We start from the raw sequence: 23,817 nt of genomic DNA on the forward strand, positions 1-23,817 counted from the left end.
CTGTACAGTTTTGCTCTGGAAGTGAACTTTAATCACAACAGATGTAATACATTGTTTAATTGTGCAGAGGCATTTTTTTCCACCTTTGTCTGGAATTTATGGGGCATTTTTGTTAATTTTGGTGGAATTTTTGCCATAGACCTTTGTTAATTTCCAACCCTGGTATATAGTATATAGTTTAGACAATCTAAACCTCACCATCATAAGTAACACTTATATCAGCATGCTTACTGACTGGTTGTTTAGTATTTTAAAGAACAAATGAAATGTTACCATACCACACGTTTTGATTTTCCTTCATAAAATGAACCTCGCCAATTAGGTTTGCTTGTTAGTACCAGCATCATTGTTTGTTTAAAATACTAGTAGGCTAATTAGCTGTACAGAAAAACTCATCTGAATAAAAAGTGGAAATAACTAATACAAGTTACACAACATGGCCTATGAATCAAGTTTGTTGCAAACTAATTACGGCTTCTCTTGCTTGTGCAATTTATAACGGCGTGCTGCCTCCAGTCACACTTAACTTCTGCAGTGTGATTAATGACTTGACATTGGAGGTACAGACCATAGTCAAAAAGAAATGACAGTGAGAGAGACCCAGAGACGGAGAGAGAAACTTATCTGACATCAGCATTCTGATGAAGACTCCTTCCAAACCCAGAGGCCACAAAAAGGAAAGCATAGCGGGTTTCAGAAAACAACCTTGTCTTGTTTGTGAGAGTGCTCGAGGGCAGAGTAAATAGTACGAGTGTGCCAAGGCTCTGAGAGAGAGGAGTGAACAGAAGTTAGGTAGAGTTCATTTTCACTGGGCAAACATACAGCAGTATTTATGATTTAGGATTCACTGCACCGTACACAGTGGCGGATGCATCTGATGCTGCAGGAAGCAAAAGGGTGGATCATAATGGACAGACGAAGACGTGTGGGAGTGGGTCTAAAATAAGGGAGGGACACATTGGGAGGCAGAGAGAGGTGTTGAGGTGAGAATGTTTCAAACCGGTCCTGGAAGTACCCCTGCCCTGCACATTTTGTATATCTCCCTTATCAGACACACCTGATTCAGCTCATCAGCTCGTTAGTAGAGGCTGCACAGTATGAATTGGGTGTGTCTGATAAGGGAGATATACAAAATGTGCAGGGCAGGGGTGCTTCCGGGACATGTTTGAAAACCAAGTGATAGTTCACCCACAAATGAAAATTCTGTCATTAATTACTCACCCTCATGTCGTTCCAAACCCATATGACCTTCGTTCTGGTTTGGAATACAAATTAAGATATTTTTGATGAAATCCGAGAGCAATGTAAGTACCACGTTTAAGGCCCAGAAATGTAGTAAGGACATTGTTAAAATAGTCCATGTGACATCAGTCGTTCAACCGTAATGTTATGAAGCTACGAGAATACTTTTTGTGCGCAAATAAAACAAGAATAACGACTTTATTCAACAATTTCTGCTCTTGTGTGTCAGAGTACCACAATGCACATTCAGAGTTTCCGTCATTTAAAAAACTGCCTGCTGCTTCTATACGGTAAAGTTTTACTAATTCACTCTTTAAAAGACTTGAAAACTTGAAAGGATGAAAGCTGCCATAACTAGAAACTAGAAACCTCTCAAGACACATCCAATTTCTGGATTCGGTCTTTTAAGAAACTGCAAAACTGACAAGAAACATTGCTATTCTACTGTAGCAATTGGAGGCTATTGCCCCCCCGCTGATTCATCAGTGCTACTGAGGCACAATAGGCAGTTTGAAATTATGACCACAGGCACTTATAGAAATGTGCCTCAGAATCAATGGCCCTCTTGTGCACAGTGTGATACTAGAAATCTGAGCTTTAAATTTACCTGAGTGGACTTCACAGCTGCAGAACTGTTCACACAGAATCATTTACTCACCCTTACGCCATTACAAACTTCAATGACTTTCTTTTTCTGTGGAACACCAAAGATGATGTTTAGATGTGTGTGATACACCAGAAAATGAACATTCATGGTGTCTAGGAGCTTCCAAACTCCATATTTGTGTATATATTTAATTGTGTGTGTCACATTAAAGGATTAGCTCGCTTCCAGAAGAAAAAAAAAATCTGATAAATTACTCAACCCCTATGTCATCCAAGATGTTCATGTCTTTCTTTCTTTAGTTGAAAAGAAATTAAGGTTTTTGAAGAAAACTTTCCAGGATTTTTCTCCATATAGAAGACTTCAATGGGGATCAGTGGATTTAAGGTCCAAATTGTAGTTTCAGTTCAGCTTCAGAGGGCTCTACATAATCCCAGCCGAGGAGGTATAACAACGATGTTGGATGATTTTGAAGTTGGAGGAGAAAATGAGATGGAGTTTTTCACCCTACTCTACCTTTGTGAACCGAAGTACACAGACGATCTGTGCACAGGGATCATGTAGAGCCTTTTAAAGCTGCAATGAAACTGTAATTTTGACCTTCAATCCATTGATGCCTATTGAAGTCCACTATATGGAGAAAAATCTGGGAATTTTTTCCTCAAAAACCTTCATTTCTTTTTGACTGAAGAAATAAAAACATGAAGATCTTGGATGACATGGGGGTGAGTAAATTATCAGGAAATGTTTATTCTGGAAGTGAACTATCCTTTAAGAAATGTCATTGGCTCTCGTGTATCTCATAGCCAACACGATGCATCAAATTTGAATATGTGAATATTCAGATTGCACAAATGAGATTTGCATTACTGTTAAGGAGTAGAAAATCAAATAAACAAGCAAATAAAGCTTAAATTTAGATGTATGATGCTGCTATTATGTTTTTTTTTGACAGCCCCTAGTTATTCATTTGTATGGAAAATGTTTTTAAAAATTATTTTTTATTACTAAATATAACTAATGTTAATTTTCAATATTGTGTTTTAAAGTTTGGTAACACTTTACAATAAGGTCCCATTAGTTAATGTTAGTTAATGTATCAACTAACAAACTACAATGAGCAATACATTTGTTACAGCATTTATTAATGTCTGTGAATGTTATGTTAAAATAATAGTTAATAATTAAATAATATTAACAGATACAATTTTTTATTGTAATAATGTATTAGTAAATGTTGAAATTAACATTAACTAAGATAATGTTAAAGGAGAAGTTCACTTCCAGAACAAAAATTTACAGATAATGTACTCACCCCCTTGTCATCCAAGATGTTCATGTCTTTCTTTCTTCAATCGTAAAGAAATTATGTTTTTGAGGTAAACATTTCAGAATTTCTCTTCATATAGTGGACTTCTATGGTGGCTGTGAGTTTAAGTTTCTAAAATGCAGTTTAAATGCAGCTTCAAAGGACTCTAAACGATTCCAGCCGAGGAAGAAGGGTCTTATCTAGCAAAAGGATCGGCTATTTTCTAAAAAAAAATCTATAATTTATATACCTTAAAACTCGCATGCTCATCTTGTTTAGCTCTGCATGAACTCTGTGTATTCTGGTTCAAAACAGTTAGGGTATGTTGAAAAACTCCCATCTCATTTTCTCCTCCAACTTCAAAATCGTCCTACATCGCTGCAGAAGTACCGACCCAGTGTTTACAAAGTGAACATGCAAAGAATATCAAACGCCCTTACCAGAAAAAGGTAAATCAGCAATGTAGCACAACAAAAAGTCCACTATATGGTGAGAAATCCTGAAATGTTTTCCTCAAAAAACATAAAGACATGAACATCTTGGATGACAAGGGGGTGAGTAAAATTATCTTCAAATGTTCTGGGAGTGAAATTCTCCTTTAATTAAAGGTGCAGTAAGCTATTTTTGCCAAACGTTGACATTTGAAAGCACCAAAAGAAAAAAATTTAATATTGCTGGCAATCAGTAATAAATAAAATGGATTCATGTATTAATTTGCATACATTTACTGTTGAACAAAACGTTACTGCTGAACAAGACACGCAGAACACACCTGCAAAAAAATAAAAAAAATTCATCTGAAATCCAAAAATAACTTAATTTGATCCCCAGTCTTGGTTTCATTTGCATTTACTGAAACTCTAATTCTCACGTTTCAAGCAGAGAGTGAAATCACAGCCCAGCACCACAAGGGCCTTAAACGAACACTCCATATCTAGAGTTTTGGAGTGCAGCTGGCAGCCAGGATAGGAAGTTTTCTTAAACGACCTGCTGGCTTCAGCTACACTATCAACAGATGGAAACTGTGCCTCTGCCCCCCAGGGCAACGGTTAAAATTGAGCTTGTGAAATCTGTCACAAAGCCGAAGTGGCAAAATGTCTCACGGTTTCTGCAAAATGCTAATGCGACTCGTGCAGAGTCCAGAAAAAGGCGGGGGGAAAGCAAGTGCGGAGGGGGGTGATGGGATAGAGTGTTCCAATTTAAAAAATGACATCAGATGACAACATCATCTTTCTAAAGGGCAGAGAAATACGTTTGGCCAGAGGACAGACATTCACAAATGAGCCGCGGCTCAAAGAGCCGGATGACATTCAGGGCTGGCATAATAAGTGTGTGTGTGTCCTATGAGGCTTCCCTTACTTGCCAAATTCCATCAGAGTGGCCAATGCAAAGACTAGCCTGACTACAACAGATTGAGTCTCAATAATGAGAGGAGGAATTCAGAGGTTAAAGTAACAGACCAGCGGTTTGCTAACATGAATTAACATACAGCGAATCACTGCAGCTTGCTGTGATTGCTCACTGGAAAAAAACTACAGAAATTCCAACGTTTACTAACATGTTTGCTCCATTAAGATCCTCAAAGTCAAAGAATCTTGTCATGTTGAGAGCAAGTTTGAGGACAGTTTCTTTTCTTCACATGGTGTTGAATTCCCTCACTTGGGCTCACACGTGCATCATTACAGCGAATAACGACTTAAAATTTGTTTTAATTCTCATCCAACGCTGGTATTATAGCTTGCGAGTTGTATGTATTAATGATACTTTAATGGTACTTTTATGTGCTTTTTGGAGCTTGACAGTTACAATCACCATCCTCACATCCCTCATCCATCTCCTTTTGTGTTCCACGGATAAAAAAAATGGGTTTTGAATGACATGAGGGTGAGTAAATGATGGAAAAATTTTAATTTTTAGAGTGAACCATGCTTTTAATATCATTCCTGCGAAGCAGTGTCGCCTTTTCATTTATTCATTAATTTTTGGATGCTTTAAAATCCATTTTCAATAATATGTTTTATGTGTTTTGCAACAGAAAGTTTACAGAAAATAATCAAAATGGCAAAAAGTTTGTTTTATATTGCAATGAAGAGTGTAACTTTTTTTCAATATCAACAAAACAATGACAACTGAAAGAATGTGCAGTTTTCATTGTGTTAACGTAATAAAAAACTCTGTTGTTGGCTACTTTATGCCCATTGAGTCAACAAAAGCATCTGCCCAATGAATAAATAAAGTTTTTTGTTAAAATTTTTCGAAAATTAAATATTAAATACTATATTAAATTACAGCTTAGCATCGTTACATTGGACTAAAGACAAAAACGCCAAAGAGAAAGATCACGTTCCTCATCTAAATGTTGTCAGGAAGAGCTTCAAGTAAAGAAACAAACCTATAAACTGCCATCTGGGGTATTGTGTTTTCATGACACGTATTAATTCTCTCTCATACAATTTCCTCTACATTTCTGCTTACTAAATATGGCTTTCCTTTAAGAGACCCTATTAGAAAGAAGCAGCACTATATTTCAATGTCATTACTGTTTAACTTAATGTACTGTACGCTAACTTGATGGATCTTCTGGGATCAAGCAGCTAAGGTTACAAACAAAGGCATACATGCATGATTGATGGCTCTCTTAGAAAAAGAGAGTGAGAAAGAGAGCGCCAAGCAACGAGGAAGCTAAAATGAGAAATTTTTTCTCAGGAGCTGTCAGCTCACCAAGAGGCTCCACCTGTTTCTCCCATCAGGCACTGGGCACTTCCTGAAGCCATTAAAGCAGAGGAGGTGTGAAGTATATTAATGAAAGAGGACGCATCCCACCTCACAGGGCCTGCAAAGGCGAGATAAGAGGTCTCGCTGGACCAGACGAGAAGCTCTTCTCGTACGCACACACTTTCTCAGTAAAAGCCCCGCACATCATTCCATGCCTTTTGTCCGCTTGACCTGATCAGTGGTGCTGAGCGGGAAGAGGGTGCCTTTCTATTTGCGCTGTCATCTTTACTTTATTTGTTATATTTCAAACAGGCTTGCGTCTAATGTGATGGATAAAGCATTCAAAAAGCATCCATAAGGAGACTGCAGTGGCACAGAGCCCTCTGGCCTGAACAATTGATTGACCAGCATGACAGCAATACAGCGTCTCCTATTGTTATCTCAGTAGGTAGCAAATTTTGGGGCCGCTGTTTGGTTGAATAATGGTACTCAGCATCACACGGCTCCCATTCCGCAATAGCGTTATGCTTTTATGTGATGACTCTGAATCAAATAAAACAAGCAGAAATGAGCTTTTCTCTCATCAAAGTGACAGATCCATTCTCTTTATCTTCACAATACACAAGTAAAAAAAATCATACTGTAATTTATTTCATTAGCTTAATGATGTGTGAGAGTTTTTGTCTAAGCCTAGTGAATGGTCTCACTGCCACTGTCACCCAAACAAACCAAATTGATGTAACCATACAGTTGGACCTCATATGTGAAACAAAGCATACTATTGCTGTAAAATATTTAAAGTCTGTGTAATGGCAATTCAGAGAATTGTTTCTAAACACATTATAAATGTTAGAAAAGTATTCCTGAAAACATGTCACAAAGACTTTGAACTATGTAGTACTGAATTGTGTAGTTAAATACACAATTTCACCAGTTTTTCACCATTTATCTATTCAGGATTTTTTTTAGTTGGGCCTGAAGTCATGTCTCGATGATGCACTAGAGGCACTGGGCATGGCCCCTCCCCTAACACCAGTGTTGCCAAATCTGTGGTTTTCCCACGGAATTAGGATACTTTAAAGGGGTCATCGGATGCTAAGTTCACTTTTACATGTTGTTTGAACATTAATGTGTGTTGGCAGTGTATGTACAAATCTACCCTATAATGATAAAAATCCATGCAGTGGTTTTTAATTTATCTGTAAAAATAATATTCCCTTTTTCAAATCAAGCCATTCTCAGATGCCTGTCGCTTCGACGATAGTTGATTGACATGAGCGTTTTACCTCAGATTAGCTGTAACAGTCCGCCCTCTTAGTTTCAATGCTGGAGCAGGGATGTAAGTTAGACAAGAATTGAGCGATTGAGGTGTGTTGCTGGATGTAATAATGTAATTTACTCCCAACATCTGAGCCGCTAAAGATGCAATAGATTACGTTTGTTTGTGAAGGGAATGCGCTTCCTGATCTACATATATCCGTCTGTGTTCATGCAAATCATTCAAGATCCAGCTTCACTTACAGCAGAAGTGAGTATAAGGGTTTTTTTTATGAATCTTTGCAATCGCCTTTCCTGATAATGTGCTAGTTAGCAAGTTTAGCGGCTAAAGTAAACATGCTCGTCTCTCCACAGAGAAAAGAGAGGGGCGGGGCGAGCAGAGCTCATTTGCATTTAAAGCAGCCTCAACCAGAATGAGATGTTTTTGCAGAGCTGATTTTGGCAAGGTAAAAAGGGTGTTGTTTTACACAACCACTGAGAATTTTTAACCAAAGTATATTACAGACTTTTCATTAAGACCCTGAAGAATCATATCAACTTGTGGAAAATGGGCATCCGATGATCCCTTTAACACTGTTTAAACATCCGCATGTTTTTTTTCATGTCCGTGGGTTGAAGCAACCCAAATAACTGGGTTGCGAATTTTACCAGGGGAACCCGACAAAAAAACACATATTTTACCCCCCGAACTCAATTTTTATCAGGGAACTGGGCTAGTTTTGAGTAGCAATTTGGTGGGTTCTGTTGTGAAAACCTGGCAACCCTGCCTATTAATTAACTTGAGTGCATTGTTAGCATCAGTGGTTTGCCCGCTCAATCGTAAGTTGCTGTCATTACCGTTAGTTACAATAGCCTACAATTTGCTAGCTAGTTACTGTATGCCTTTGTCATGTAAATGCATATTACCTTGTTGTCTCCTTTATTCAGTCTCATTATTTTTCGAGATTTTTATAACTTACTTTATTTTAGTGTTTTTTATCATTCAAATTTTGCTGGGTGGTTAATAACACATTTTTCTGTGGTATGACAAACTCAGAACATATCTGTGATATCACGAGATTTCCATAGATGTATGTTTGTTAGGACAGTACAATATTTAGCCGAGATATAACTATTTGAAAATCTGGAATCTGATGGTGCAAAAAAATGAAAATATTAAGAAAATCACCTTTAAAGTTGTCCTAATGAAGTTCTTAGCAAAGTATATTACTAATCAAAAATTGAGTTTTGGTATATTTATGGTAGGAATTTTACAAAATATCCTCATGGAACATGATCTTTACTTTATATCCTAATGATTTTTGGCATAAAAGAAAAATTGATCCTTTCAACCCATACAATGTATTTTTGGCTATTGCTACAAATATACCTGTGCTACTTACGACTGGTTATGTGGTCCAGGGTCACATTTATAGGTCCACTGAAGTGCTTTGAAACACACTCTATTATTCTATGTGTTGACGTAATTTCAACTGAAACAGGAAGTGACGGTGGGACTGTTTGATAGTCCCGCCCCCCTTTTTTAAATAGCCAATTGCATTTTGTTTATATTAGCTTGGGCCAGAGTTGTTGAGCTCGGTAAAGCCGCATTTGTCAGTGTACGACAGCCACAATCTCTTCCATATCAAAATAAAATTTAGAAAATACTAATTCAGCAGCCGCTTCAGAGTCTATTTATAGTGTAGGGGGCAGGACACTTTGGATTCTAGAGAGCATTTGATTGGACAGAAAGCTGAAGTGCAGGGTGATGTCATCAAAATTGTTGACTGATACTGGCAGATGTTAGAGACTGTAAGTTTTGAATGCTTATATCTTGTAAATACGAATTTTGTTATTGGTGTGGAGCACACTAGCTTACAGATAACCTTAAGACTAACGTATTCATACTAAAACCAAAAAAGTTCAATTTTGATTTCACAGGGAATTTAATATTTGTTTACACAGACTTGAAATGTTTTTAGAAAACATGACTATAATTAAATGGCTGAATATGAATCTGTAACCACATTTCTTGTGCTAAATGGCTTGATGACTCACTGTTTGTTTTTACTTGATCACTGATGTTTCGTATGTAATTAAAGGAGCTGGTGATAATTGCTCATTAGCGGTTTTAGGGGTGCTTGTTTAGATATTAGACTTCAGAAACAAAATCTGCTTTAAACCGAAAAGTCAAAACGGCCACTGAGTAATCAAGTGTTGTTTACTTTTATGAGAATTGTGCTGGTTTGGAGTATAGAGCCTGTAATGTACAGCAACCAAGTAATGTAGATACTGTAGCAATCTTTCAGTAAAGATGATAAGAGGGAGAACAGCCTTTTCCTGTCGGCAGATTTCACTTTAGTTCAGAAAGATCAAGGACTGCAGCAATTTCAATGATAACAGAATGTTCTTTCTTTCTGTCTCGCAATTTGATCTGCTCCATGTTAAATAAAACAGCTTTAATTAGGCCACTAATATGATGGGTGTGAGTGCTCATTTTAAACCAATTATTTGAGTACTTTTAGTTCTATAAAAATGATTACTATTCATTTCTTCAAAGGTAAAACTTTGAGGGTAAAAATAGCTTGAGTGCATCTTTAACATATGAATGTATGAAAGCATGAATGGGGAAGCCAAATAATACATGCAAATTAAAGCCTGTATTTATATATATATATATATATATATATAAAATACAAAAATATATATTTATATATATATATATATATATATATATGAAAAACATGACACAACAGTTGATATTACTTACAGTCTGTCATGAAAGCTCCCCACCCCCCATGGCAATCTGTCCTTAGGACAGGGCTTTTCACTCTCACAGTATTTCAAGTCTGAAAAGGTGAAAAGCACTGATTTCTGAGAAGGCACATGATGTACTTTTATTAAAAGGAACTCACTCTCTCTCTTGCTGGCATTCTGTCAAAGAAAAGCCCTAGCTGATTGCACTGTACAAGCGCCCATAATTTTCTACACACTATAGCAGCATTTTATAGAGAGGATAGGGAGGAAGAATGTCTTTCTCCTGCTCCTCTTCCTCAGTGGCATAAAGTCTACAACAGGGAACATGACTGGCAAAAAAGGAGGCATGAGAGAACCATAACTAATATTTTACACAGCAGGGTCTGAAACAAAAGGGACCATGAAGCTATTAGCAAGCAACGTGATGCAGTGAAAACTTAAATGACCCAGCAGAGGGGGAAAAAAATCTCACCTTGACCCTGGCATCTCCTCACACCATGACGAGTTCAAGAGATGAATACTGATAGCTGCTGGATGCTGCAGGCATGCAACATGCATTTTCTGTGATGCAAGGCTATATGAGTCAAAGACAGAGTAGGTAAGAGCGTGAAAATTGAAGAGAGGGAAAAGCAGTTTTTATGCTCCAGTAGTACATCACTGTCCAACCAAAATGATATAACTTAAATTGTGCGGTCTTAGAAAATGAATTCCACTGGGATAAACAGGGATAAACGCATCAAATTAGAAGCAATCTCTATTTAAGATTTTCTAATTGGCACTGAAGAGAATGAACATGAAAATTAAGGTTGAGTGCTGGTTCTTAAACGTATTACACATTTTTATAGATGCATTATACAGTAACTCTGAATCAATAATCATTCTTGATCCTCCCATTTAATACTGGCAGTCAAACATCTAATGTCAGTCTTAACCAGCCTTGATCATGGGCACTACTTTCAATGATTACTTTTCCTGATCACAATACAAGTCATAAAACTTCAAGGAAAAGTAACAGAAAAACTGTACAATTATAAAACATCTTTATTTCTCAAATCCTAGTGGCACCAACTCATGTCATGTTTTCGGTGCGCTCAGCCTTTTCTGTAGTCTCCTGTCGAATTCTCCGCACTGGGCTGTTAATTATTTTGCTGGAAGGTCCTTGATCAAATGTTTGACAAGTTATTAATCAGGAAGGTGGCCTCAGCGGAGCTGCTGAAAGTTAATTTCCACACTTCATTCCGGGGAGATGAATCAGAGTTGGTAGGAGATTGGGCAGCTGCCACATCAGCACTGCAGACCTCTGGAGGTTGCGAGCGACCTCGAGTACCACCGGATTTCCGGTAGGCACGAGCCAACACAACATCCAGACGCGTACTGCCGTATCCATCTCTGACCAGCACACAGCGAACATCAGAGCGCTGCCGCAGGTCTATTATCTTGAACTGGGCCTCGCGTGCCACCACAGCTACTGAACGTGGAGGTGGGTGGTAAACAGCATTCTCCCACAAGAGACACAGGTGGGTGTCAGTCAGGACAAGCTGGACAAGTTCAAAGTCTATCGGTGCAACCTGTGAATCAGGTACAACCACGTCTGTGTCCAGCTTGAGGCTTGATTTCTGAAGTCTGACAGTCGTGTAAAGTAGCAGTTGCACGTGCGCAAGTGCTGGACGCTCGCCCTGCATGTTACCATGTAACAGGAAGACCAGCTTAGTCAAGGTTTTTTGGAAAGAGCACATAAGGCGTCCACCAGAAGGTAGGAGCAAATCCTTAACATGGGAGTCCCAGTTTAGAGACAAACGTACCAGGTCATTTGACAGCAGCGGATGGTCCAGTGCACCTTTCTCGAAAGGACAAATGACCTCAAGTAAGGTTCGGGACAGTTCTTGACTTAGGCCTGCATTGCAGGTGTGCAAGACAAGTATACTGTTCTCCGTTTTCCCCGTTAGTCTGACAGTCTGCCCAGCAAAACCTATGTGGATCTCCTGCAGTTGCTGAAAGGATAGTTCATAGTAAATATTTAAAGAGTGTGTGGGGCTGGAAGAATCAGGTAAAGGATCAAAAGTGATCACCAAAAGCTTAGTCTGGAAAATGACAGTAACTCCAGGTTGTGGTTCTGGTTGAGAACAGGTGGCTACGCCAAGCCAGTATAAAGCTAACACTCGCTCTTCCATTAGCAAAGGGGCAGGGATGACACTATGTAGGCAGGAGAGAAGCTGTTGAGGTGGAAGGTTCTGGAGATGGAGCAAGGATTCAGGTACGGGTTGAAGTCTTTGGCAGCATACCTTCAGCCCCTCAGTTCTTTGGGTGGTCACTGAATCCCTTATTTGAGTTGCCTCCAAAGCCATCCATTCACCTGTACTGGATCTCGATGGATCTTGCATTGAAGACAGTGCTACACTCTGTTCTCCTACTGACAAAATCTCACTATGAGACAGATTTTGGTTTACATGTGGTCTTAGAGTCAACTCAAACTGGATATGGTGTACAAACGGAAGATCTTTTACCACGGAGCACATTTGATTGTACCATGCGCTTCCTCTGCCACCAGTTTGCTCCTTCAAAGAGTTTGTAAGCACACGTCCTGCATCCGCCAGCATCCAGGACACTCTTCCTACAAGGCTCCCTAGGCTAGAGCTGAATCCACTTTCCTCTGGTTGGGCTTTGGTTTCTTGGCTCTCAACAGATGTTCTGGATAGCAAGTGCTTGCTAAATTGGCCCCCCATGGTAAGTGGGCTATGCCTCTGTGAAAAGTGCTCCAAGCGAGTCAAGCTAGGGACAAAGGCTGCCCCTCCTCCCGTAGTGGAGTGCCTGCTCTGTATATGGGATTCCTCAGCTAACAAGCTCCCTTCTGAGCCCACGACCGGGTGCCAGAGACACTGCTGCTCAACATCCAGGAATCCAGAGGTCCCGTTAAGGCACTCCTGAAGTTCCCTGGTATCCCAGAGCCCACCATTCACCCCTGTTTTCTCCCCCTCCAGTTCCTTATATGTCATGTCCACTGATGGAGCTTCAGTTTCTGATTTATGAGGGGCTGAGTGCTGCTTCTCCCACTGGATGTCGAGCCTTGTCTGAAGTGACTTTCCCAGACTTTTGGCATCTCCTGCAGGGTTGTTAGTGGCACGGTGTTCTATAAGTGCCCTGGGTGTCTCAGGAACGTGCTGAGACTCTGAAGGTCCACTGAAACTGCTGTCTGTCTTGTTTTGAGGAAATTGTAAATCTGTAGCAGCAAGAGATGTGGGAAATATCTGTAAGGAGAAAAAGGGAATAGTGCCAAGAGAGTTTAGTTATTAGGTCACTACATTTCAATAAATGTAGAGAGTCTATTAATGTTCTCAAAATTCTACTTTTACGTAAATGTTTTGATACTCTTTTATTACAGTTACCTTCTCTGGACTGAAGTCTACCTCTCAGCTTTAAAAGCTGTGAAAATAACTTCTCGCCCCTTTTCACTGCTCACTTCTTGCAACTGTTTATCTCTGTTTAAGTGGACTAAACACTTCACCCAATCTAAACAGAAGAGCCAGGGCTGAAAGCACTGAGAAGTAATTGGTTGAAAAAACATGCTTCATGAATCTTTTTTATTTGTTAGGAAGGCCCTGCATGCTATTTGCATTAGCTGCTTTTTCACAGATGAAAATATGATTAAGCCATTGCTTTGATGCACTCTCTTTCCAGGGGGTGGCCATAAAGCCATGTAAAACACATGTAATGACTATAAAATGTGTACATCATAATCAATGCTAGCTGAGAGCAGAAAAGGGGGCCTTCTACAAGTTAAATATTTGGTATTTTAATTATTTCTGTGAAGGGCAAATAATGCTTAAGGCATAAGTTCAAATTTGTAGGAAAAAGAACATCATGTTTCTGTGGTAATAAGAAACACCACCCCCATTAGCATCGTATGTATGAAATCAAATAACATGACAGGACTAGGACAGTATGTTAATAGCTCAATCTGAGGCCTCCGACAGACTGTTTATTATTTCAGACTGGCATTTTTTAATTTTCAAGTGCAAACATAAAAAAAGATATGACCTCTACTAAATCCCTGAGGCAGCTACACTGCCTTCAGGCAATGGTCAACTCCATCTATGTTTGTTTTTCAAAACAGTGTATTCATAATAGTCTGTTCTCATACAGAAGCTCTAAAAATGTAGTGTCCAGCCAGTCACAAACAAATGTTAGCACCTTTTTTCTCTCTTAGATCTAAAGTACAGTTTTTTATGAAAATAATGAAACAGATATAGTAGTGAAATTGATATATAGTGGCATGCAAAAGTTTGGAAACCCCTTGGAGAATCTGTTAAAATGTGATGTTTTAAATTATCTGTGATAATTTTTGCAAAATAAGAGAGATAATACGAACTGCATGTTATTTTTTATTTAGTACTGTCCCAAGTAAGATGTTTACATATAGTCCACAAGACAAAAAAAATAGCAAGGTTTACAAGTAAACACAATGCAATAAGAGCTGGGGGGTGAAAACTTTTTGAATTTGAAGATCAAGGTAAATTGTACTTAATTTGTCTTCCGGGAAACATGCAGATATCTTTTGTTGCTTCCGAAGGGCAGTACTAAATGGAAAAAATATATATATTTCAACAAAATAAGAAAAAACTGAGAAAAAAAAAAAAAGGAAGAAAAATTTCATCCTTTTCAAAAGTTTTCACCCCCGGCTCTTAATGCATCGTGTTTCCTTCAGGAGTATCAGTGCATGTTTGAACCTTTAAACAGTTGTGTTTGAGTCCCTCAACTGTCCTTAGTGTGAAAAGATGGATCTCAAAATCATACAGTGTCACTGCTGGAAAGGGTTCAAATATGCAAAAAATGCTGGAAAACTGAAGAATCTGCAGGACCTGGAGGATTTTTCTGAGAACAGTGATCAGTTTAACTGTTCAGAACAACCATCACAAAACAAATAAACAGTGGTAGATCATCCAGGTAACCATACACAGTATTAAGAACCAAGGGTTCACAAACTTTTGAAGGGGGTTATTTTAATAATTTCAGCAATTTTTTTTGTCTTGTGGACTATATGTAAACATCTTTTATGTAAAATATCTCACTCAGGACAGTAATGAATAATAAATAACATGCATTTTGTATGATCTCTTATTTTCTGAAAAATTATTAACGTTTTCACAGATTCTGCAAGGGGTTCCCAAACTTGGTGAGTGGAGACTAACATGCTTACCCTGTGATTTTCTCCTGAGAAACAACTGCTTTGTAGAGCATTGGCGTCACTTTTGGGTTGGTCAGAAACCTTTTCAGAGCTGCAAAATGAAAATTGCATTTTAGATGATTCAACAGTATAGAAATTCAACATCTGTAATTATATTACAAGGATTAGAAAGGTAAAAAAGCATATTTCTTCTAAATGATATTTACACTGAAGCATGGCCACAAAAGAGCGAAGCAATTAGGTTTATATTCAAAACCAGGCTGCTGTAGTCTTTGTTTTGAAGAGTGATTTTAATTATTTTTGCTACGGTTTTGACACAAGAGACCTCCAACAGGCGGCAAGGCAAAAAGACTAAACTGCACAATGTCCCGCATCTCCAAAAGCGTCTATTAGATTTGAATAGCAAAGGACCCAAATGTCTGGATGCGATTAGGGCCACTCAGCTAGCTGTGAAATTAAATAGAATGTGCGCATGTAGATTTGAGGATTTACATACAAGCACTTCATTCTCAGACTGTTCGCACGGGGATGGAAAAGCAGTGTGGTGGGAAACGAAGATGACTTTCCGTCAAGCTCAACAGGATTTTGGACAGAAAGCCAAATATTTAATGGAGCCTCATACACAACTTGTTGGATAGCAGAGCGTGTACAAGTCAAAACCCTGTAAAATGCCAGAAATGCTCCCAGTAGAAAACAACAGCAGGGTACTGATCTTACACTCAAGCTTGGGATCTTGAACAACAGAGCATCTACTGAGAACATTTCAGACACAACGGTAAATACAACATATTTAGAATGCGGTTCACAAAGGCAACTTCATACAGTAGGTTAGGGAAAATGTGAAAGTTGAATTTTTTAAAAATTCACTTATTTGTCAGAGCATGTATCTGCAATAACAAAATAAGTATTAATCTTACAGAATTTAGTAGTGCATTCAATAGACATGGTTGACATAGGTACAGGTCAGATACACTTCAGACTACAGAAACAGCGCACAGCATTTGATAGGACATTGAAATTCTGAACCTTGACTGGTGCCACAAGGAATCATCCTCTAGGTTTCTACCCATGCGGTGTGACTCCTTTTGGTCTGTCTCCTGTATATTCACCTCTCTATGCATCCTCTCCTCCTCTGCACACCCTGTCTGTGATCTTTTCCCTCCCAAAGTCTCTGCTGTCTTTCTGTCATCCTTTGAGTTTACAGAGGTGGATTCTTTCACTGATATTCTCGCTTCTGCGAAGCCTGAAGATTATCCACACTTTTTGATGCTTTTGTGACTCACAAAACAATTAATAATAGCATTATCTTCATTATTCAAAAATATTAAGTAGTACAGAGTGAATAGGTATGAACTATTCTAAGACAATTCTGTAAAGGAGACAATAGCAAAAGAAATTCTGTACTGGAGAAACATTAAATAACTATGGAAAGAACTGAAGCTTTTAATCAATTACTAAACAAACAGAAAAATTCAATAAAGAGCTAAATAAATTAAGCATTAAGGTATTAATAAATTAAGGTACAATATTCCAGGACTGTGGAATGGTGCACAACATGTGCACAACATTTAACTTTATCCATTTTTAAAAAAAAAAAAAAATGTATAATGCTAAATAAAATTATAATTATGCACTAATAGCAAATCAATTTTCAATGTACTCATCAAAATGTAAATGAAAACCAACAGTACTGTTAACAATGCTTCACCATTACAAACAAGGCCCTAGAAGTTTAAACATGAAATGTCAAAAAATGGAAGATGCACACTGTACATCAGAGGTTGCATAATTTTAATTTCCGTATTTTAATTATAACACATTTAATTGCTTTTAATTTTGTTCACATTTTCATTTTATCGTGGACCTACAGGACATATAGGCTTATGCATTTATTTTGAAGAGAACAGATGAACAGACTGTGTGTCATTTTTCATGTTCAACACACATCCCGCAGTAACAGTGAAGGACACTAAAAACAACAAAATATGCTAGGACTGTGTAAAAAAAGAAATTGATTTCTCGATTTTAATAGGTTCTCATTTTTATGAGCCAATATCGTTTCTTAAATCCCAATCGATCTTTTGGTCTATGCTGATTTCATTTGATGAATGAACAGTACATGATGTGTTGTAGTTACATTTTCAAGTTGACTAGTTAAAAATCTTAAAAACACAAGAATCAGTCAAACGTTCTGAAATAATCAAGATTTAATTTTTTTGCCATATCGCCCAGCCCTAGAAGAAAATAAATTATTTTCTTTACTTTGCGCACAAAAAGTATTCGCATAGCTTCATAAAATTAAGATTAAATTACTGATGTCACATGGAATATTTTAACGATGTCCTTACTAACTTTCTAGGCCTTGAACGTGGTAGTTCCATTGCTGTTTTTGCAGGGCCAGAAAGCTCTCGGATTTCATCAAAAATATCTTAATTTGTTTGAACAAAGGTATTACAGGTTTGGAACAATATGAGAGCGAGTAATTAATGACATAATTTTCTTTTTTTGGTGAACTATCCCTTTAACACTTGAGGTTAAATGCCTTGGTCTTGTACAACCTTCTCAGTTCTTGTAGTGTTCAAACCTGCAAGTGTTCAATTTACACCCCAAATCTTTAAGCACTGAGTGTACCTTCTGTTTGCAAACTCAGAGGAAGAGAAGGCTGGGATTGGGGTAAATAAACACACACTTATCCTTAGTAAGATATCCTTAATCTTAACTGATCTTATTTTTGATTGGGAAGCAGACAGATGCTGAGATTAGTAGATATATCAAGCGACATGCACTGATATTACAGGAATATTTCACCCAAATATGGGAATGACTTGTATTAGATGAGCAAATCAACCATGTGCTGTACAGCTGTCATTTAATGGCGTTGTCTGAAAAGAAAACCCAGCTGAAAATATCAAAATTTTATGCATTCAAACAAGACTCAGAAAAAAAGAGCATGGTATTTTTGTAGGAAATCTGTCAAATAAAATGTATCCCACAGATAAGACATGAACCACAGCACAAATTTCACAAAGTGCAAAACTATAAAAACTGCAGAAGGTCTTGTATGTGTTTCATAGCTCCTCTCTGCAAACTTTTTTAGGAAAGATGCACCAAGCCCAAATATTCAGTGATCTACTAGCACATGTGAGTAAACAGGTGCTCAGACATTTCTCTCTAATTTCACCAAGACATTTGCTATGAAAATCCTGTGGAAGCCCTTGGGAACTCTTGTAAAATGAGGAACCCTAAAATAAATTAGCAATTAGAGCCTCCTGAAAGCTTCATATGTTGATATTCTACACAATTTCCAGAAAATTAAATAAATTAAGAATGTACACAATGAAAAAAGAGAAAAAAACTGTTTCCAGTAAAGAGACAGAATAGGTGAGAAGCATCTGTTTCACTTGCTGAAGATCAAACTTTTGCAGGAGCACACCTTCTGTTTGCAAACTGACAGGAAGAGGAGGAGGGGGTTGGGAGAAAGATACACACACACATCCGACATATAAAGCCTGAGTAAATGCAATGACTTAATCAGATTCATTTTTACACGCACTACGGAGTGTACGTTTTTCACATTGGTAAAATATGACTTACTAAAGACTTATGGTTAAACAGAAGTCAAGCTGAATGAAAGAACTAAGCATCCATCTCTGCTGATGAACAAGAAAAATTATAAATGGTAATTTGTGTCGAAAAAGTTTCCGAACTAGTTATAAACAAGCCAGATATTTAATGTTCTTGTCATTGTTGTGTTAAAGAAACCATTGATATATGTTTGCAAGCTTTCCTTAGGAAATTGTAAAACTACAAAATGACAAAAACATGAATCCAGGCCTACGGAGACCCATAAAAAAATTCTTGATTTCATCTTGCCTAGCAAAACCGTACAGGACAGGCTATAAATACATAGTACAAAATGGACTTGCTGATAAATTAAAGCATATTTGGACAGTGTAATGCTTTTCTTTTTGCTCTGCTTGTATTTAGCAGTGTTTGATGTGTGCATCAAATCCCATTGGAGCGTTCTGATGCTTTTGCAGAAACCAAATCCACTGTCTATCAATGAAAGCCAGAACGAAATAAATTAGCAATCTGCTCAGCTTGCGCTGCTCACATCAAACACACAAATCCATTATCTATAGAAAGCTTTGAACAACAAAGCCAACGACGACCAAGCAAACAAACATTTTGTAAACACCGACAAAGGAACAATTAGGAGGAACAGCGTGCAGAACATTGCTGAAGGCGCTAGGATAGATTGGGTGTACATATGAAGAGCCTGGAGGTTCACAGATGATGCATGAAGTCTCTCGGCGCCAGCTGCAAACAGTAGCGTGTCAGAAAGAAGCCTGCCAGCTGGGAGTTAGGAGACTGGGAGCTTCATTGTCGTAGTTGTCGCCACACACGACACAGAACATCCTGAATCTCTCTGGCTGCCCAAATGTCTTGTTCTCTTTCTTATCAAACTTTCTTTTATGTGGGGAAATTCTTAAACTAACTGACACAGGGGTGTCCAGTCTTGCTTCTGGAGGGTTAACATCCTGCAGAGTTGAGCTTCAACCTCTTCTAACACAACTGCCTGAATGTTTTCAGCAATCCCGAAGTACTTAACTGGGGTTAGAGCTAAATTCTGCAAGAACATAGAAAGCAGGTCTGGATACCACTGGACTAACACTCCCAGTTACAAACGCTTTTCACACGTAAACTTATGTTTTAAACTTATGCTTTTTTTAAAAAAGCAGGTCATATGGCTTTTTAAAGTGTCTTAATATTGTGTTGGAGTACCCTACAACAGGTTTAAATGCATCTGAGGTCAGAAAACATTGTGATTTTCTTAGAATATGCATTTATACATACAGTCATTTGTCAGTAATTTCAAAACGACTGGTTTGAATCAGTTCTGAGCATTAGGTCTGTGAACCCCTCTCTTCCATAAGCCTACTCTGCTCTGACTGGTCAGCTGGCCAAGCCTGTTGTGATTTGGCACAGAGAGGAGTACTTGAGCAAGTTAGCGAGAGCTGCCATCAGTGTTGCCAGGTCTGCGGTTGTTTTTGATGTCCATGGTTTAAAATGTCATATTAGCCCCTGGATTGTGAATTTACCAGGGGAATCCAGACAAAAAGCATCTATTTTACACCCTGGAACATGATTTTTTTTTTAACAGGGGACCTTTTTCCCTTTGAAATGCAATTGGGTGGGTTTTGTTGTGAAAACCTGGCAACCCTGGCTACCATTAAAGGAGAACTCCACTTCCAGAACAACAATTCACAAATAATTTACTCACCTCCTTGTCATCCAAGATGTTCAAGTCTTTCTGTCTTCAGTCATAAAGAAATTATGGTTTTTGAGGAAAGCATTTCAGGATTTTTCTCCATATAATGGACTTCACTTGTGCCCCCCGATTTTGAACTTCCAAAATGTAGTTTAAATGCAGCTTCAAAAGGCTCTAAACCCAGCCGAGGAAGAAGGGTCTTATCTAGCGAAACGATCGGTCATTTTTTTCGAAAGGTAAAAATTTGTATACTTTTTAAGCACAAAAGCTCGTGTAGCACAGGTTCTGGGATGTGCGTTCACACACTATAGAATCATGTCAAAAGGTCACGCCGAACGTAGGCGGAACTACAGACCCAGTGTTTACAAAGCGGACACGCAAAGACTAACAAAGTGCAAGTAAGTCAAACACTGTTTAGAAACAAAAAGGTACAACGATGTCGGATGATTCTGAAGTTGTAGGAGAAAATGAGATGGAGTTTTTCACTATTCTCTACTTGCACTTTCTTAGTCTTTGGGCGTTCGCTTTGTAAACACTGGGTCTGTAGTTCCGCCTACGTTCCGCGTGACCTTTCGATGTGATTCAATAGTATGTAGCGTTGTGAACGAATATGATGACTCCTTAAGGTCAACTCTTTCTTTTGAGAGACATTATCTATATTTATCATGCACTTTTTTTGATTAAAAACTTTGCAGACTAGGACAGCTACATTAAAAACTGCACAAAAATGTATTTTTAAGACCTGCTTATTAAGAGGATGACGAAATTCAGCATTAAACCATTAATTTAAACATGCAAAAAATCTATATACCGTGCTATTTGATGTGAAACTAAGAGTGTCCTTAATATGACACTTTATATCCATCTAACCCAAGTCTAGGTTCATAAATAAGTATTAAGTGAAGCATTAAAAGTAAATTTTGCCAAGATAAGTGGAGTGCAAAATATCTTATGGAGGAAAGTAAAGCTAGCATGCTGACTAAACCTTATATAACATAATGAATCAGAGGATGGATGGGGATACAGCACAGTCTGTCTCACAGCAGGTGTACTCACCTGAAATGACTGAAAGACTCCACAGAGAATGCAGTGGAGGTACTCGACACGAAGAGCCCAGACTGTTGAGAACACACAAACAAATGGATGGTTGAGCATATACACGGCACTGTGATAAAAAAACACTCTCACAACCGAAAGACAGCTGTTTCTAACACACGGCAATTACAGCACACTAATTAAAGCAAACATGCCATTAGAAAACACTACAAATCACCATCATTCAGATCGAAATGAGAGAGTAGAATGCGAAGAGACTAGTAAACATGATTGCAACGTGCCTCAATGAGCATGGAAATGAAACGCCTTTTATAGCAAATTGTCTTTGTTCTAATAAAAGTTTTAAGAGATCGTTCACACAAAAATAAAAACTGCCATCATTTACTCATTGTCATGTTGTTCCAAATCTGTATGACTTACTTTCTGCTGTAGAACACAAAAGGAAATGTTTAGCAGAATGAGCTGCTCTTTTACATAAAATGCAAACAGAAAAATCACCATAAAAATGGACCATAAGTCATCTGAAGCCACGGAGGAGCTTTGTGCATGGACACAAATGAAATTTAAGTCATTATTTACTAAAATTGTTCTTAAACATGGTAATTGGTTTACTTTCACTGTATGGAAAACATGAATTACTTTTAGGTTCAGAAGACAGAAGTCATCTGAATCGGTCAAATATGTGACTCTAGACCACAAAACCAGTATTTGTAGCAATAGCCAACAATACATTGTATGGGTCAAAATTATAGATTTTTCTTTTATGCCAAAAATCATTAGGATATTAAGTATTAATGTTCCATGAAGATATTTGTCAATTTCCTACAATAAATATATAAAAATGTAATTTTTGAGTAGTAATATGCATTGCTAAGGACTTCATTTGGACAACTTTAAAGGCGATTTTTCTCAATATTTAGATTTTTTTGCACCATCAGATTCCAGATTTTCAAATATCTTGGCCAAATATTGTCCTATCCAAACAAACCATACATCAATGGAAAGCTCATTTAATCAGCTGAGATGTATAAATCTCAATTTTGAAAAAAAATGACCCTTATGACTGGTTTTGTGGTCCAGGGTCATATGTTCAAACAAACACCTTTGAACATAATGATGCAACTTTAATTTCAAAAGATTAAAAATAATTTTTTGTTGCTTTTGAAATTCAGTTGTCTGAGATAGACAAGTGCCTCCTCTGTTTGAATGCGCAATTTGCGAGAAGAAAACTTTTTTCTAGAGCAGAAAATGACTGTCTTCTCTAAAAATCCCTTTTTGTTCATAAAATTGGATGCCTAATGTGGCAATTCATCTTAAATTGAGAAAAAGAGGCAAACACAGACATAATATTTCATGTTGTTCTCTTTAACTGTTAAGTTTTCATAATCTATACTGATAAAAAGCCATTTCAAACTGATTCACTGCCTTGTTTTACATCATCTTACCATAAAAATTCAGTCATAAGATTCATCTGGGCACAAAATATCAATGGAAACAGCTCTCTGAGGAAGTTAGTTTATGCAAGCAATCTTCAAACTATTATGTGCCATTGTATAATATGGAAATTAGCAGTTTGTCTGAGCAAAAACAAAGTTTGGTACAACAAAAATGACTGAATGGTGCCGCTGAGAGCTCCATGAGGGAAGTTAACAGTTGTTTGTGAGTATAAGAATAGTTCACGCAGAGAGAAGGCGCTGTAATCTCCGTGCACAGAAGAGGAAACAGCTGCTGTCTAACTTTACAATGAGAGACTTAACAGTCAGGAAATATTTAATTACCTGTCACAGCAGTGAGAGACAGAGAGAGGGAGGGAAAGTTAGAGAGAGAGTATCGGAGGCTGGCGGAGAAAGTAAGACAGAGGAAGTGAAGGTGCACACTTGCAAACCAAACGACAGAGACATGTTCGGCTCTTATCGGAAGACACTGAGGTGCACAATTACTTTACCTCTCTGAGGAAATGAAGAAAAAAGGTGTAGAAGATAAAAATAAAAAAGAAAACTGGCGCTTTGCAAACACACCAAGAGGGATTTATAATTTTAGCTTGAGGGAAGAATATATGTGCCTCTTTGAAGAAGAAAGCTCTTGTTCTACCTCGCATGGAGGAGCACACAGCCAATTGGCATAGCAATTACAACTGAGAGCGGTTTGTGATGACTTGCATTTTTTAACATAAGTTTGTAATTCTGCTCAGCCTTTATCCAGCAGCATTTTAATGCATATTTTTTTACAAATAGCTTCAAAAGAGGTTAAGTTTCCCCCACCTTGCGTTTCTCTCGAAGTTGTGCTGCTTCCTGAGGATGGTTGAAATGGAACATAGCGGCCTTTCCAAGTTGTATGTTCACTCCTGACAAATACAGAAATATATAGTGAAAAATACAGCAATAATTAAAGGAGGAGTCCACTTTCAGAACAGATAATGTACT

General features: G+C 37.8%; 1 protein-coding gene across 5 annotated transcripts in view; it reads right to left on the reverse strand.

Annotated features, from left to right (window-relative positions):
• Positions 1-204: 204 nt before the first annotated feature.
• The window catches only part of kif16bb (kinesin family member 16Bb), a 58,257-nt gene continuing 34,644 nt past the window's right edge, over positions 205-23,817 (reverse strand). Inside the window, exons 16-21 of one of the 5 annotated variants that reach the window (XM_051126600.1) lie at positions 23,656-23,738; positions 21,395-21,456; positions 15,079-15,157; positions 10,911-13,129; positions 10,357-10,458; positions 205-764 (exon numbers count right to left, since the gene is read on the reverse strand). In XM_051126600.1, coding sequence (XP_050982557.1) covers positions 11,048-13,129; positions 15,079-15,157; positions 21,395-21,456; positions 23,656-23,738 — 2,306 coding nt within the window. In that variant the 3' untranslated portion in view covers positions 205-764; positions 10,357-10,458; positions 10,911-11,047. Of the gene's footprint in view, positions 765-9,897; positions 13,130-15,078; positions 15,158-21,394; positions 21,457-23,655; positions 23,739-23,817 lie in introns of all 5 variants that reach the window. The other 4 variants (XM_051126599.1, XM_051126598.1, XM_051126597.1 and 1 more) reach the window with 4 other exon arrangements.

This window comes from Labeo rohita, chromosome 13 (assembly GCF_022985175.1).
Source record: "Labeo rohita strain BAU-BD-2019 chromosome 13, IGBB_LRoh.1.0, whole genome shotgun sequence".
NCBI classification, from domain to species: domain Eukaryota; kingdom Metazoa; phylum Chordata; class Actinopteri; order Cypriniformes; family Cyprinidae; genus Labeo; species Labeo rohita.